General features: G+C 47.1%; 1 protein-coding gene across 1 annotated transcript; it reads right to left on the bottom strand.

Moving 5' to 3' along the window:
• Window positions 1-34: 34 nt before the first annotated feature.
• Window positions 35-5,752, bottom strand: LOC101779866 (calcium-transporting ATPase 4, endoplasmic reticulum-type). The gene is made up of 8 exons (XM_004984723.4): window positions 4,104-5,752; window positions 3,456-3,522; window positions 3,247-3,368; window positions 2,614-2,892; window positions 2,129-2,506; window positions 1,933-2,042; window positions 1,590-1,818; window positions 35-924 (listed from the first exon to the last, which is right to left on the bottom strand). Exons 1-8 carry the CDS (start codon window positions 5,526-5,528, stop codon window positions 349-351), a joined length of 3,186 nt encoding a protein of 1,061 aa, XP_004984780.1. The 5' UTR covers window positions 5,529-5,752; the 3' UTR covers window positions 35-348.
• Window positions 5,753-16,524: the final 10,772 nt, after the last annotated feature.

The following is a 16,524-nucleotide window of genomic DNA, read 5'->3' as shown; positions in this document are numbered from 1 at the left end:
GCGCTGTCAACAAGCAGAAACTGAACAGCATATGTCAGAAGATTCGCAACATTAACAGCAGCATAGAAAGTGCAACATTAGAGCGAAAAAGCGTCAGGCAAACATGCTGTATCTCCAGCACGTTCAAAGTACCAACTTCCGTTACAACGAATAAATGCAGTGTGTTCAACTTGCGATCTGATTATGAGTTCTATATAGTAGCCTAACTTGCCCTGCACGGTCATATGCTCAATCTAAAACACTCTCAGAAAAGATAGAGAGCCCTTCCAACTCAAAAACAATGGGGTGTCACATCGAATGTCGATTCCCCGTGGCACTACTAGAAATCTAATACTGATGATCACAAGTCTACTCTGCCTTCCTCTTCCCTGATTGTTTTCTGGCACGCGCTGTCAGGCACCGTCCCACGAACTTAAGAACCTCGTCGATCAGCACCACTGGGAAGGCCACTGCTATCACCAAGAGCCATTCGTTGAAACTGAGGGGCACAATCCCGAACACTTGAGCAAGGAAAGGCACGTAGAGGATCAAGAAATGCAGCCCAAAAGACACGGACATGGCCAAAAGAAGCCACGGGTTAACCCATGGAGGCATGCTCAGAAGGCTGCCATCCTCCGACAGGGCATTGAGTGAGTTGAACATCTCAATGGCCACCAAGACAGACAGAGAGAGGGTCGTGGCTTTAATCTTGCCACCCTGGAAGTAGTCGCACGGGTTCGCATCAAAGTTGAATGTCTGTGTTCCGGCTGTGAATGGTGACACCTTGAAGCCCTCCCAAGAAGAGCACTGGCCCCAGTTTGATAGCTGGGAGTATGACACAAGAGTATGACCATCACTGGCCAGGTCGATTCCCAGGAAAGAGCCATGCGTGTACCAGATGATGAAGATTCCCACTGTTGCAACCCCAACATAAAGGCCAATAACCTACACATGCCAGGACACGAATCTCAGTAAGTTCAAGTGTCGGTAGCACAGTATGTTTTATGTGTACACCAAATATACAAGCCAACTTAAAAAAGATAAGCAAATCACTATAAAGGATGCATTTTGGCTATTTACCATAAGTACATATTGTATATTCATGCTTCATTTCTTAATAACTATATTCCTTTTCCCTTTAGATGCAGATCAGTTCAAATTTGTAAAGCCAGTATATTTACTTCGCAAATAATTTCATTCATATATTTGTATGAACACACAAGTATGGAGCCACAGTGTCTCTTTCTTTTTTGTGACTACACAAATTTTTAGGTAATAAATGCCAATTTAATCTAAGTGGTGAGTGTTTAAACATCAATAGTGCTGCTACATCCAATTCATGGCTTTGACTTCATGCTACCGTGTCAGAAGACAACCTAAACCTTGAGTACATCCAAGTATGCTTTGGAGAATTGGTGATATTCTACTGGGCTGAAGAGTTTCATGACACTAACCACATAGTGATAGTCGTTACAGGATTACACTATCGATATTCACTGCTAAAAGATAGCTCCAACATTCAAAGTATGTATAAACGCAAAAACAAATGAACCCAGCATATTAACATAAAATCCATCAACCAATAACATGACTCACTAGAAAAAACATACCATATACCGAAACAGGATCCACGGGGTGATCAACGAGTCATCACTTCTTCGGGGAGGTTTCTTCATGATATCTTTATCAGGTGGATTGAACCCCAAAGCTGTTGCAGGAGGGCCATCTGTAACAAGATTGACCCAAAGAAGTTGCACTGGGATGAGGCCTTCTGGGATACCTAGAGCTGATGTCAGGAATATGGACGCAACTTCTCCAATGTTTGAGGAGATCATATATCTGCAATTTCACATGGCACACATGAACTCAACGGCCATTGCACTATGATTTTAATGTAATCCAGCAATTGTAATCAAAACAAAAAGGTTGGCCATAGCTTATCTGAAAACAGACCTAATAAAAGCCTTCATGTTGTTGTAAATAGACCTCCCTTCACCAACTGCTGCGACTATAGTACTAAAGTTATCATCTGCAAGCACCATATCTGAAGCTTCTTTGGCAACCTAGCACAAGTTGATAGGAAAAGGCAAGGTCAGAAACTCTTCCAACAAAACCTGAGGAATTTCAACCATAATGAAATAAACCATACCTCAGTCCCTGTAATGCCCATTGCAATTCCAATATCAGCCAACTTAAGAGCAGGTGCATCATTCACTCCATCACCAGTCATTGCAACCACTTCACCGTCTTCTTTGAGCAGTCTAACTATCTCCTGCTTGTGTTTTGGCTCCGCCCTGGAGAAGAGAAGGCCACCTTGTTGTCTTAGGAGCTTCTTTTTATCAGAAAGCGCCATGAATTCCTTCCCTGTGAAGCTTGTTGAACTGATATCTTCATCAGGACCAAACACCCCGATCTCACGGCAAATGGCCTCTGCTGTTTCTTTGTTATCACCTGTTATCACCATAACACGTATCCCAGCAGCTCTACAATCTTCAATTGCTTTGTGGACTTCTTCTCGGGGAGGATCCTGTCATAGTTTGAGTGTTATAAGGTACATGCAATTGGAAACATGAAGAGGCATATAAATATTAGACTTATCTTAACCAGAAATTTCCATGAAGTGTAATTTCTCACCCTTAGACCAACAAAACCGCAAAATATCATCTTACTCTCTATGTTAGAGTAGCATGAAGGATCAAGCAGGTACTTGTGAGCTGCATGTTCTTCTCCATCATATGTTGCAAAAGCATCCAAATCCTCCTTGTATGCAAAACCCAAACAGCGCAAAGCACTAGCAGACATATCGCGAAGTGTAGATAATATGATTGCCTTCGCACCATCATCCAAGAGCACAACAGATCCATCAAGCAACTGAATAAAGCTGCATCTCTCTAACAGATTTTCTACTGCTCCCTGCAAAGTTTAATTTCACCATGAAATGCTGATAGGACAACGGAAAACATAGAAAACACATAGCAAGCAATGGCAATAAATGCCAGCTCCATCAAAAAAGGTATTTAATAACTTAAAGGAAGCAAATTAGTACAATAAAGAAGTTGCATCCCTTCAAGGGAAAAGCAGGAAGCAATAAAATCACATTGCTGGCTGGACCATTATGATCTCCAAGTAATTGTGTACATCTTTCTCAGGGCTTGAACATTAAAAAAAAACTAGAAGCAGATGCTTGCAGTACAGTAGCAACTGGTCATCAAAAAGCAGAAGGGATGCAAATTGCAGCATAAATAGATCATGAGTTATTCATAATACCTTGACAAGCAACAAATTCTTCCCAGAATCTGCTTTCACAATAACACCCATTGATTTTCTGGTGCGATCAAATTCCAGAGTTGCCACTCTCTTAGCAGCATTGTTCCACCACTGGCAGCACCCTTTAAACAATAGAAATAGCAATTATTACTTATTCTTTGGAGAAGCATCCAGATTATTTTTTACAAGGCACAGAGAAACCAACATACTTAGCAAATCAGACGAATCCATTGATGGGGTATAACCACCAGGAAGACCCATTTTCTCAACCAAAACCTGCCACAGTAATAAAGAAAGTAAATTAAAACCAACCTCAAGCACCTTAAATAAGTACTGTTTAATAAATTACTGATCTAAATCTTTTAATATGGGTCACAAGAGTATATAGCAGTTCTTTCATCAACTTTTGCTTTTATTGTATAAGTTGTTATTAACATTTTGCAGACTGCTTCCAAGCTACATGTGTAAGACAAATTGAGGCCGAGGCAACAACTTTAGACTCTAAGGAGCATTCCAATTAAAAGGTAAGACAACGATGGTTGCAGCAATGTACAACTATTAACTATTCCCTCCGTTCCTGTTTATAAGGCGTGGCATGACATGGCACGGTCTTCCAAATTACACTTTGACCATTCATTTATCTTATATTATATTATTTATGGTTATAAATTTATAATCATTGGAGAGTATATTTGATTACAAATCCAACCATGTTAAATTTACATTACAAAATAAAAAATGTTGGCTAAATTATTGGTCAAAGATTGTAAACTTTGAATCTTGATATGTGTGTGCGCCTTATAAACAGGAATGGAGGGAGTATATAACAGAAAATTTATCACGGTAACAAATCATACCTTCAAAGCAGCTTCTGTGGGCATCCCTGTGGCAACGTACTGATGCTCAGAGTGGGCAATGCTTGCGTCATTGCAAACTGCAGCAATCTTTGCAATCATCTTCAGATTTTCATCCATGCTTAAGCTTGGCCAATCATGTATTTGCCCATCGGTTGGATCATAAGTGGTCCCATCAACCTTAAAGGTCCTAAGTGTATCTGGCCACCTCCCAATCGCTACAAGTTTCACAGCGGACATCTGGTTGGTGGTCAAAGTTCCTGTCTTATCAGAGCAGATCACAGTTGTGCAACCCAATGTCTCCACACTGGGCAGCTTCCTCACAAGGGCATTCTTCTGAGCCATCTTCCTTGTGCCAAGTGCCAAGCATGTTGTGATCACAGCAGGCAAACCCTCTGGAATTGCTGCAACAGCCAGTGCCACTGCAATCTCAAAGTAATATGTGCACTTCTCAAATGAGAATTTGAAATTCCTAGGCCAGCCGTCCACATAATCCCAGGAGAGGAAATACTTCACGTTGATGAGCCAAACCAAGGCACAGATCACACCAATTATGGCAGTTAGTGCCTCACCGAACTCATTGAGCTTCTTCTTCAGTGGCGTGTCGTCCTCCTCCTGAGATGCTTCCTGGATCTGCGCATGGATCTTACCAATTTCGGTAGCCATGCCTGTGCCCGTCACAACACAGACAGCACTGCCGTTAACAACAGTGGTACCGGCAAAAACCATGCACTCCTTTCCCTGGATGTCTGTGTCCTCCATCTCAATCTTGTGGCTGGTCTTGTTAACCGAAGCAGTCTCGCCAGTGAGGGATCCCTGCTCGATGCGGAGGGTAGAGCTGATAAGCTGGAGCACGCGCATGTCCGCGGGGACCTTGTCGCCGACGCGGAGCTCAACGATGTCCCCGGGGACGAGGTCGCGCGCCGGTAGGCCATGCGACCACCGACCGTCACGCTTGACGGTTGCGTGCTCGGACTGGATCTCCTTGAGCGCCTCGAGCGCCTTCTCGGCGTTGCTCTCCTGCCAGACGCCGACGACGGCGTTGACGATGAGGATGAGGAAGATGACGAGCGGCTCGACGAAGGCGGTGACCCCGACCTCGCCGCCCTCGGCGCCGTCGTAGAGCGCGAGCACGAAGGAGACGACGGCCGCCAGGAGCAGGATGCGCACGAGCGTGTCTTCGAACTGCTCGAGGACGAGCTTCCAGACCGACGGCGGGGCGTGCCGCTCGAGCTCGTTGGGCCCGTACCGCTGCAGCCGCGCCGCCGCCTCGTCGGAGCTGAGCCCGCGGTCGACCAAGACGCCCAGCTCCGCGAGGCACTCGCTCGGGGTCCGCGCCCACGCCGGGAAGGCCGGCGCGGCCGGGTCCGCCCCGGAGGAGGCGGATCCGTCCCGCCGCTTGCCCTCGTCCTGCCCGCCCTTGCCCATTGGGTCGCCGGCTCTCGAGATTCGCACGGAGAGGATGCCCTCCCTAGTGTTCCCGGCCGCCGCGGGCGCGAGATCGCATGGAACCGAAACCCTAGACGGGAAAGAAGGGGGGAGGAGGCGGCGGCGCGGAGACTCTGGGCGAGGAGGCCGATGGCGATTGGTGGCGCAGCGCAGAAGCGAAAGCGGAGGGGGACGAGGCTTTTCTCCCTCCTTTTCTTTATGGCGTAAACTAATTTATTATTGCGGGGTAAATGGACCGATCGATTTGTTGGAGGAATAGTTTAATAGGGGGATTCGTGGGCTGCCCTCGCCGGTCTATCCCTTCGTCCCCTTGGACTCTTGTGGCTCTGCAGGTGGGGCCGCGAGTGCGCGCGCACGTGGGGACATACCGTCAGTGACAGATCAGGTCCAGTCTGATGCGATGACGAGGCGTGCGGGTTAATTTCGCATAAAGAATTTAATCGGTATAAGCAACGGAGCTTCGAGTTCCGCCGGATAGATGCCTTGCTTGACCCGGGAGGAGTGCGGCGACGTCAGCAGGCGAGGCCTTGTGACGCCACGTGTGCGTCCGGGGATCTGGGCTTCCAGGGCCGTTGGGCCTGCGCGAGCACGGGAAAAGGGTCTCCTCCATGGCCGCCGAGAGCCTTTGCCTTTGCTCCCGAGACTGCAACGTGGGGCCGCCTACGTCCAGGCCCGCACCGCATTGAGCTGTCGAGGCGGCTTTCGTCGCCCGCGCGCGCGCTTTGCTCGGATCGCGCCGCGAGGAATCTTTTCGGGAGTGGACGTCAGCCTAGCCAACCGGTTGCCTCCACGTCGCCCGAGCCGAGAGGTGATCCCCGGTGACGCTGCACGCACCAATAGCGGGGCGCCATGTCATCCGCCGGGCCAGTCTAGCTGGCCTACAGGCTGCAGCAGGCAGGCAGGCAGAGGCTGTGGGGAAAGTTCTTGGAAGCGTCCGGGCGCCCGGCGGCCAGGAGGCACGGAGCCGCATCGTTCCGGGCGAGGCGGCTGCTTGCTCGCTGCTGCTGCTACGCTGAGCAGAGGGGGCACGCAGATTCGAGGCAGCGAGGTGCGCGCTGCACGCTCACATGGCGCGTGCCGGATCGCGGCCGTGCGGCCTCGGCGCGCACGCTCGGGGGATCGCGCGCCGTGCTACGGACGATGGGCGGGCGGACGGACAGCGCACGCGGATCTGGGGTCAGGCGCGAGGCACGTTGCTGTCCCCCGAGCCGCCGGGTGACGGCGCAGGTGACGCGCTCACGCGCGGCGCCGTTGCTGCTGGGCGCTGCAGCGCCCTGCGTGCGCACAGGCACCGAACGGAATGGTGGCAGAGGAAGGAAGAGAACTGCGGCCACCACGGGACCAGGCCAGCAGGCCAAGGACAAGGGCAGGTAGCGGTAGGGATCGGTGCTTCTGGTTTCCCGGTACGGCGAGGTACAGGAGGAGATACTCCGAATCGTGTCTGCACTAGGGGCGCGTGGCGGGTCCCGGGGCCCCGGCCGGCCGTCCCGTTCTTATCCCTCATCGCTCTCGCCAGGCAGAACCGCACATGCGATGCGACGGCCTCGGATCCGATGGCAGTGCGCTCGGGAAGAGTCACCAGCCAATCAATCAGGGCGCGGTTTGCTACTTTGCTCGACACGGCAGCGTGAGGACTGACGACACTAGCTAGAAAAGGAAGGGTGGGGAGGGATGGCGCTCCGGCATCCACCCATCCATCCACCCACCCACCCACCCACCCACGCGCAGACCCCCCGTGGAGAGCACCCAGCAGCTGCCGCGATTCGCGAAAAAGCAAGGGCTCAGGCTGGAATCGGATGCGAACACGAGGACTCCGAGGAGGCGATCGGTGAGGTTTCTACCGGGAGGTTTGGCCTATGCTTGATGCTTGGCTTGCTAATGCACGATTAATCAACGTCCGATGCTTGCTGCCTTCCTGTAACCTGCGGTGGCCGGGCGGGGCGCACGGCATCTCAGCATCTGGGAGGATTAACAATCGACACGTGCACGCACTGCAGGAGCACAAAAATGGGACGTGTGTCATGTGTGTATGCTTCGCTACCACGTCTCGGTGTATAAATAGGACAAAAATAGTACGTCTCGCTAGCACAAAAATAGTACGTTCATTTGAATCGAGCACTGTTATAAATAGGAGCATGTCCAAGCAGGTCCGTGTCACCAATGAAGCTCGGATTTTATCGCAATGATCGCACGCCACTTTGCATAAGAAAACCAAACTTTGCTGTCTTGCATACTTACTGTATCTCAGCTTACCGCCGCCTCAAAGTCAACGACACTACACTGAACGTACGTGCCTCCGTGCCCAACACTCCAGCAGTCGCTGTCCATTGTGTCCAATACCAGAGCAACCCAAGCATAGTACGGCACGGAGTAGGGAATACTCGTACATACAATAAGTGAAGCGAAAGGGATCACGCAAAAATATTTTCTGTTTAATTTGCCAGGAACTTTGTCACAGCGCGACAGCTAATACAGTACGTTCAGCTCCTGCCGCCCCTAGAAAAAACTGCAACACGTAGCTTCGCAGAAGCACAGAACCGGGTGCTGCCTGCTCAGAATATATATACCAGTGTGGCAGTGTCAGCTCGTCGCCTCATCGGATCGATCGCTCACCAACCACTCCTACTTTTTTTTTGTTTTGCTGCTGCTGCTACGAGCCAGAATCCTCACGGCGGGGACGGGACGGGCCGGGCTGCGTCCTCTGATGAATCTCTGACCAAAGTGGCGCGCTAGACGCCAACCGAACTGCGACCTCGCGCTTCGTCGCCTCCTCCGCGGAGAAGCATGCCGCGGCGTGCGCCTTCTCGTCGGGGTTTTCAACCTCGGCCCGTCCCTCTCCGCTCCGGCCTGGCGGCCTCCGCATTCAAGGCGCCTGAACACACCGGCCCGGCTGCGGCCTGCGAGCCTGCAACCAGCTCAACGAAAGAGATTGGCCGGAGCAGTGATGTCGACACGTGCGTCCCGGAGTTCATGAATGCTGGAAGGCGCGCGGCATGTCCAGTCCACACGTCGCTTGCATTGACATGGTTGCTTCTGATAATGCAAGGCCAGAATTACCATGACCGTGAAGGAAGATGTGATGTCCCGATCCTCTTTTCCCCGTTCGTCGTGTTCTTTCCTAGATGCTGGCCGAGCTGTGATTGTGAAGCAGAAAAAAAAACTCGCTTTTCTTTTCACTCACAGCCACAGTTTTGCTATTGCCACGCTGCTACTGCGCTACACGCACCATTTGAAAGTTTTACTCACATTCAATGCTTTCTAGTAGCATGAAAATTAATAGAAATTGTTTTCTGAAAGAAAATTTTCTTCAAAAAAATAAAATGACATGAAGGATTTCCTAGGAAAGAAAGAAGATCTTGTACTTGAATCATAGAGGTTTCTTTTTGTTGGAAGGGAAAAAAAAGCAAGAGATAGCGCAAGCAAACCGCGTGGCTAGTTCATCACTTTCTTGTTCTGCACGGTGTTCCGGTGGGACAAAGCATCCTGGGTTGTAGCTACCTACGCACAACTTGTGGCCCATGTTGTTTGCTTGATGGCCGCCGACGCATGTGCGTGGGCAAGCTACCGATCTTTTAGTACAACTAGTGATACTAATGTCAAAATACAAAATTCTAGGAATGCTAATATCACCATAGTACTGTTTCTAGGAATGCTACTCCGAAATTGTTCCAGTTTGAATCCATGTGGAAACAAACCATATCAAGGTGTGTGCAATTATCATTACAGTGCTCCGGCGCACGGGATTGGGACGAGTGCATAGTGTTTTCCCGTGCGTACGTACTCAAGCCCAATCGAGGGCATGCCTGCATGGAAGGCGGTTTGCAGCCCGACTACATCTAATTTTTTTCGAACTCGGCTGCTCATCACTTGTTTGGATTTTTCTCTCTCGAACATATCACTCGTTTGGACTTGGCTAACAGTGGGACGTTCATCTCCATCTCCATGTAAGGCGAAGACCATATCCGGTGCACGTGATGATGTGAAGTCGATAACCGAGCAGGTGATCGGCAAGCGTCTTGTGGGCGCGCGCGTCCATGGCGCCGCGCGCGCTCCAGATGTTCACATGCTTCAACATTGCTGATGTTCACGTCCCGCTCCGGGTGGTTGAGTAGGAAGCAACATAAGGACAAAAATCACCGTTAATGAAGTTTATTTTTTATAATTGCTTCGCTTGGTAGATGCCAAATAAGTTGCCCTATGCATAAATGAAATTAGATCTGGTGATCACTCGTTCGGACCAGGGTTAGATTTAAAATTTTACAAATGAGTATTTTAGTCCTAAATATATATGATTTAGTATATAATTTTTATAAGTGAGTGAAATCTTTATTTTCAAATAAAAATAAAACTTTATTAACTGTCCGCTACAAAATTAATAATATTAAATGCATAGGAGCACACAATGTTCATATGCTTTGAGAGTTGGTTAAGTTCATTAGTTTTTTTAAGCTTTCTTAGTTCCTTGGGTTACGCTCATTACACGTCTTGATGGATACAATACCAATTCCTAGACTATAGTGATGAGGAAGCCGCTGGCTAGGTGTCTCCTAATCGATCATACTATAATTGTGCTAACCAAATACAAAATATGACTATTGCTCTCATAATACCATATTTTCTTTAGAACATGTACACTTCATATTTTTATGGAGAAATGTTAATATCTTTTCTTATAAAATTAGATGCAATGATGTTTTCTTTTAGATCACTCTTCATTTCATCCTCTACAAGCGAGCCTTATCAGTTCGGATCCTCTGCTACGCATGCTCACCCTTAGCAATTCATCTTATCTCATGAACGAAAGGAAAGTAGGAAACTGCTCCAGTGTGCGGGTGAAAGGGATGAGAAATTAATAATTGATCATATGCTAACCAAAATACAAAATATGATTATTGTTCTCATATGACCATATTTATTTAGAACATATACACATCATTTTTTTATGAAGAAATATCAATATCTTTTATCTAGAAACATCTCACAAGTATAAGCTTTACATGATTTATATATTATCTTTGAAGAATTCTATATTATTTAATTTTAGCAATATTCTAGAAGTTTTTTTGTGAGGTAAAGATTTTTATAGGGGGCAACTAATACGTTATGTGAAAAGTGTAATTTTATTTTTTATGAACGCTTCTCTTGATATTAGTACATGTGTAGGTAGTGCAACATCTTTTGCAAACCAAGGCGTTAAGATCGTCCAATAGTTGCATAATCAATAGCTGATAAGGTACATACTTATCTATATATAATATATAGAAGCACCCTACTAAGATGCATCGATTGCTAATCCACCCCACTAAGATGCATTGATTGCTAATTCTCTCGTATGTGGTGCAGCCACATCACCTTAATTATTTGCACCGTCTGATCTAAAAAGCTTCACATCCTGACCGTCTACAATCCACTAAGGGTTCTTAATTATTTACTTGCTTTTCATTAATACCTCATAAACAATTTTTTCTAATAGAAAAATAGCAAATATTACAAATACTATCACTACTTTGTTTTATGACAAAGTAGCTGCAATATTACTAATCTAGTTTCGATTAGGATGGGATACAAACCCTCCTTTTCTTGACTCTTTGATTAGTTCTACTAATAAGATACGCAATAGATATGTCCAAGCAATGAATGAGATCAAGGAAAGTTTATCTAAATATCATATTTATCTATATATATATATATTATATGGAAGCAAACCACTAAGAAGTATTTATTGTTATTTCTCTCTTCTCTCAAACAGCTACATCATCTTGATTATTGTAACCATCCGATCAACTTCGTGCACATTTTCTATCCATTAGATACATGTCTTATTGGTTTCTTTCTTCTCCATCCATTAATTAACCAAAGAGTAACTCAAAAGTCTATGATTTTTATCCAACAGGTCGCTCACATGGCTTTCAACATAATCTCTACAAGTGCACCATTTATACGAGCAATTAAACAACCATCTTGGTTCAATTTATCGAAAAGCTCTCTCAAATCCTGCAACAACGCGCGGGGAATCACCTAGTGGTATTAGGGAGACTCTCCCACAGTGACACAAAATTTCCTTTGTGCTCGTTGATGGTGTGAATGCACGTGATGTTGCAGCCCATCATATCTGAGCCCGGCATGACCTCCTTCCTTCCTTAACCTACGTCCATGTGTATGTGTTGCGGTGTTGATGAATGACAACATTGAGCTAGCCGGCAGCCTGGCTCCATGATGTAACATGGAGATATAAAGTTACAATTGGAAGTATATGAGCGGGCAAGAATGGATTTACGTGAAATGAAGCCGGTGTAGTCTACCATGGCGACCAAATCCATTGGCTCTAGAAATTGGATGAAAGAAAATAGGACACCGGCGATGCGAAGACACATTTCCACAATATTGGAAACCCTAAACCAAGAAAATTCCCCAATTTCTCAAAACCCCAAATCCCAAAGTTAATGAGTTAAGACTGTGGGATCCGCTGCCTTCAAGGTTTTGATGTTGCCATTGTCGTTGTTGTGTGTTTAATGGCTCCACAACCACAAGTTTGGTCGACAAGCTCTCATATACATATTCTCCATATACCCTGCCACTCCTGTCATGCCGCATTGCATGACTACCTTGTGTGCGCCTCTGCTATACTTGAGGAGGTCATCATCGTTGCACATGGACCTAAGAGGCATGGTATGATTGCCAACAAGGGAGCTTTTTTCCACGTGTGTGTTGCATCGCCACCATCAAAGGATGCCACCACAAATCCCCTTGATGGAGCCACACGTAACGTCAACTGCATGGGTGCGTCGGCAAGTGGGCTAGTGGTGACACCACCTCTCTTGCAGGACATAGGCTCGTCATCATCGCTATCGCATTTGAGTGATGATCTAGATTTAAATTAAATGATGACTTTGATTGCCCGAGAGTAACTTGACTAGGGGATTCAATTAGGCAATCGAGATTGTCTTGCGACTTAATAGGATGACTAGAGCTATGGCTTCATATACTGCCTCCGTCCCAAAAAGAATGCAACTCTCGCTTCTCGAGGAGTCAAATAGTTCCAAGTTTGATCAAATTTATAAAAAAAATTACTAACATTCACATCTCCAAATAGATTTAGTATAAAATATATTACATGATTAATGTATTAATATTTATTTTGTATCATAAATATTAGTATTATTTTGTATAAATTTGATCAGATTTAAAATTGGTTGACCTATGAGGAAGCGAGAGTTGCATTCTTTTTAGGACAGAGGGAGTAGTATCGCGACCTAAGCTTATATTTTTATGGCTTAACCTATGTGCGCCAACTGGCTTGGTTCGGAAAGTTTTCATAGCCCGCTTAAGTTTAAGCTTCTACATCGTGAAAACTCATACAAAAAGAAATAAGCTGACATTCATGTTACACAGTTACTGACTCAATTAAAGTTTTAGGTCAAATTTTCTGTCATCACAACAAACACGGCCATGCTATTGTAATACTAAAATAGAGACCGTAACTATTCCATTTTTGGCAATTAAAGAAAAATGAGCCCTCCACTATCTTCCGACTCAAGACGGTCCAGAGTTGCGCTGGATAATAAAAAGCTTGCAGTTGCAGCTTATTAGCTCACTCGTCTTGTAGCAAACTTGGTTTGACTCGACTTGTTGTCTTTTCTTAATGAGCTGAGCTAAAATTTTAGCTCGTTTAATTTAACGAGCTGGCTCGAGCTGCTCGCGAAACGAGCCATGAAGAGCAACGACCCAGCAAGCAAGCCGGCGGTGTAACTGAAACAACCCACAAGTGGAGGATGTAATGAACCATGCCCAACAGGCAAGCTGAAACCACTGCTGGGTCAACTACTATTTGCATCTATTCTCGTTCATTCACTACCATCCATCAGCTTCCGTTGCTCATACTCATAGCAAAAATGGCGACAAATCCTAAACCTGACAAACTTTTCTTCGTCGCCTGACAAAAGACATGCAACATCGCGGACGCACACATTCTCCTTTGATGGGATCGGATCTCCCGTGGCACCAAAATGTACGTGCACGTGCACAATTTAATTTTGGGTTCGACAATTTTGATGTTTTGAAGATTTCTTTGTGTTAGCGGCCGGGTCGCATGGTCCTCGACTGCTTTCCTTCTCCCTTCTCCGCTACACCCTCTCGGCCTTTTTCCTAGCGGCGACGACAAGGCGAGCAGCCACCCACCTCGTCAGGTCTTTGGGGCGACCACCTGGCATTCTCGTCGGGCGCCGGTGACGAACATCCGACACGTACGCCCGCTTATTCCCTTCCCTTCATGCGGTGTGAAATCGAACCCCGAATGCCCGATGTATGCTATTTGTATTTGGATCTGACCATGTATTTATATCTTCTAAATAAACTTCGAATCTTTTTCAAGCAATACACCCATGTCCTGGTTCGATCGGACTCGGCTCACCTGCGAGACTTACTCGATCGGACTCGGCTCACCTGCGAGACATACTCGATCGGACTCGGCTCAACGGCGACTCACCGTATAAGGCAATCCGCCCGGTCGTTCCCAGACTCCCCATGCAGGAGATCTCGTTAACCGATCAGGCGATCAGCTAGTGTATTGAGTGCGTGCGTCATGGCGCCGCGCGCGCTCCATATGCTGACATGCTTCAGCATTAATGTCCACGTCCCGGTCCCGGCCGATGAGGAAGCAGCAAATGGATCAGCCAAGAACCGGCCGTGGACTGGCGAGATCAAGCGGAAGATCCTGGCGTCGGCGAGGCGGAAGCGGATCAGGGTGGTGAGGGAGGAGGAGGAGCCACGCAACGCCAACGTCGCCGAGAAGCAGAGCGCGCCGGAGCGTAAGGTCGCGGAGCGGCAGGCGACGACGACGCAGGGTTTGCGACCGGCTTTAAAGAGGGGCAGCAGTTTCCGTCGCGATGATGGCGCGCCGGAGGCCATTGCCGTCGCCGTCCGCGAGAGGAAGGCCCTCAGGGTCCGCTTCGATCTCCCGGAGGAGGAGACCATCGCGGCGCCGGTGGTGGAGCCGCCGCGGTTCCCGACAGGAGCGCTGGGCGAGCCGCCGGAGAGCTTCGCGCACTCGGGTCCGGAGATGACCGCCGCGTTCCTCATGTCTGTCACCGCCGCCGACGCAGGCAGCGCCACGGCGATCGACCCTGAGCTTGTGGCCCGCTGGACGGAGAGGAAGGAGGCCTCCTCGCGCCGACTGAGATACCTCAGGGACTACTGCCCCTTCCAAAGGGAGGAGGGCTACGAAGAGGATGAGGAGAGCACGCCGGAGACGACGACGCTGCCGGCAGAGCCCGATCACGCGGAGGAGGCACCAACGCGGGTGAAGACCGGGCTGCCGTTCGACAGCCCGGAGTCCGAGGCCGAGTTCGCGAAGGCGATCCGTTCGAGGTACCTGCTCAAGGACGACTTCATATCCCGTTATGGCGCAGTTGTCCAGGAACTGAAAGCTTCGTGAAAGTGCTTATATACATGCATGGAGATTTCTTCGCGGGCTAGACGGAAGCTCGTCTTAGGTTTTTTTTTCCTTCAGTTGTAAAATGGTAGTACTCCGTAGTATATTATTAGAAGACAATGGATCAAAATCATAAGAGTAGTCAGAGAATTGACTTCATTTGTTTTATGCACGAGATGATTCATCTCATATTCTGGTAGACGTGAACATGATAATTTGTCTACAGTTTTATTTTTCGAGTCAAATCGTTTATCATACTAGTCAAGTGCACGTGCAGTACACGCGTGTTTTTAAAAAATATTGTAAACAAGGATTTACGTTTACACCTCGTTATCCTGTTGTCTTTTAAAAACATACCATCCCCACACACAATCGAAAATCATTTGTTCATTCATTAACGTGTCCTTCATCGTCTACTTGGTCACCAAATTCTTTCGCAGTGCTGGAGTGCCATGTCAGTCACCATTCTCCTTCATACAAGTTCGTGAAATAATGTTATCTGCACAATTTCTCAACCGTACAAACTGCAGGAAAAAAATTAAACATTGGAAAGTCTCATTCAATATACAAGAATTGTCGAAAAAAATTTCTTTAGCTATGCATGCACTTCCATTGTCTCAAAATAAATGAGCTTATATAAGTTGATCTGGCGTCGTAGTAATCATATGGAAAAGTAAGGAGTACCCTCGTACCGTTTCAAAATTATAGCCAAATCAGAACAGGTTTTCCTATTAACAATTTCTTTTCTGGTTCACGGTCAAACAAAGACCATACATTGAAGATCGCCCACACCAGCAATCCTGATGGCTCTATGCACTGGCCGAGAACAAACAACTGCATTAATGCATCATCATTAATCAAGAAGAATTTATTTCAGTAGAGATCCTTTTCTATCCATTCAGATGTAACGTTGCTGCTTGACCCAGGAGTTCAATTTTGCCGATACTATTCATATTTGGGACACACTATTGAGTGATCCTGACGGTCCTCAGGTAGCAACACGAACTCTGGGTTATTCTCCAAAGCTTTGATTCTGTTTCTTTACCTGAACTTCATCCACCGAACATAGGAAACCTTCCCCAGAATATGCTGCGCGATACTGATCCTTGTCCGGAAGCAGCTCTTGGCCGACAATTTCACCTCCAACTTCAAACGCCGGCAGAACTGCTCCCGAATGAACATCAGCCACCTCCTGTACGTCACCGAACAAGCTGCAATGAACCAAACTCTTTGCGGCCGAAGCACTGCTGTGTTTGTTCGACCAAAACTGCCACTGAGCCACAGAACTGCAGCAGAATTGAACGTTGTTTTATGTACCATTACTTGTCCTTTAATCTGCCTCGTTGCATTTTACAACCTGTATGTATATGATCACCTGACTATGATTTATATCCCTAGTAATCAAGGTGCTTATCTGTTGCCCGGCTTCTCCTTCCATTGATAGGTGATTCTTAGAGATTATTGAACCTGAACAGGGACAGCCACCTGTCCTCAACTCACTGCACGGCCACCAATTCAAAAATGAAATCCATCAGTCACAACTCA

Source organism: Setaria italica, chromosome IX (assembly GCF_000263155.2).
Source record: "Setaria italica strain Yugu1 chromosome IX, Setaria_italica_v2.0, whole genome shotgun sequence".
NCBI classification, from domain to species: domain Eukaryota; kingdom Viridiplantae; phylum Streptophyta; class Magnoliopsida; order Poales; family Poaceae; genus Setaria; species Setaria italica.
This window is presented reverse-complemented; position numbering and strand designations above follow the sequence as displayed.

Coding starts and splice junctions, on each gene's coding strand:
- LOC101779866 (XM_004984723.4), bottom strand. CDS start 5,528: ATGGGCAAGGGCGGGCAGGACGAGGGCAAGCGGCGGGACGGATCCGCC. Junction 3,369..3,455: donor GGATTCGTCTGATTTGCTAA/GTATGTTGGTTT, acceptor TATTGTTTAAAG/GGTGCTGCCAGTGGTGGAAC. Junction 925..1,589: donor GGATCCTGTTTCGGTATATG/GTATGTTTTTTC, acceptor TGGCATGTGTAG/GTTATTGGCCTTTATGTTGG.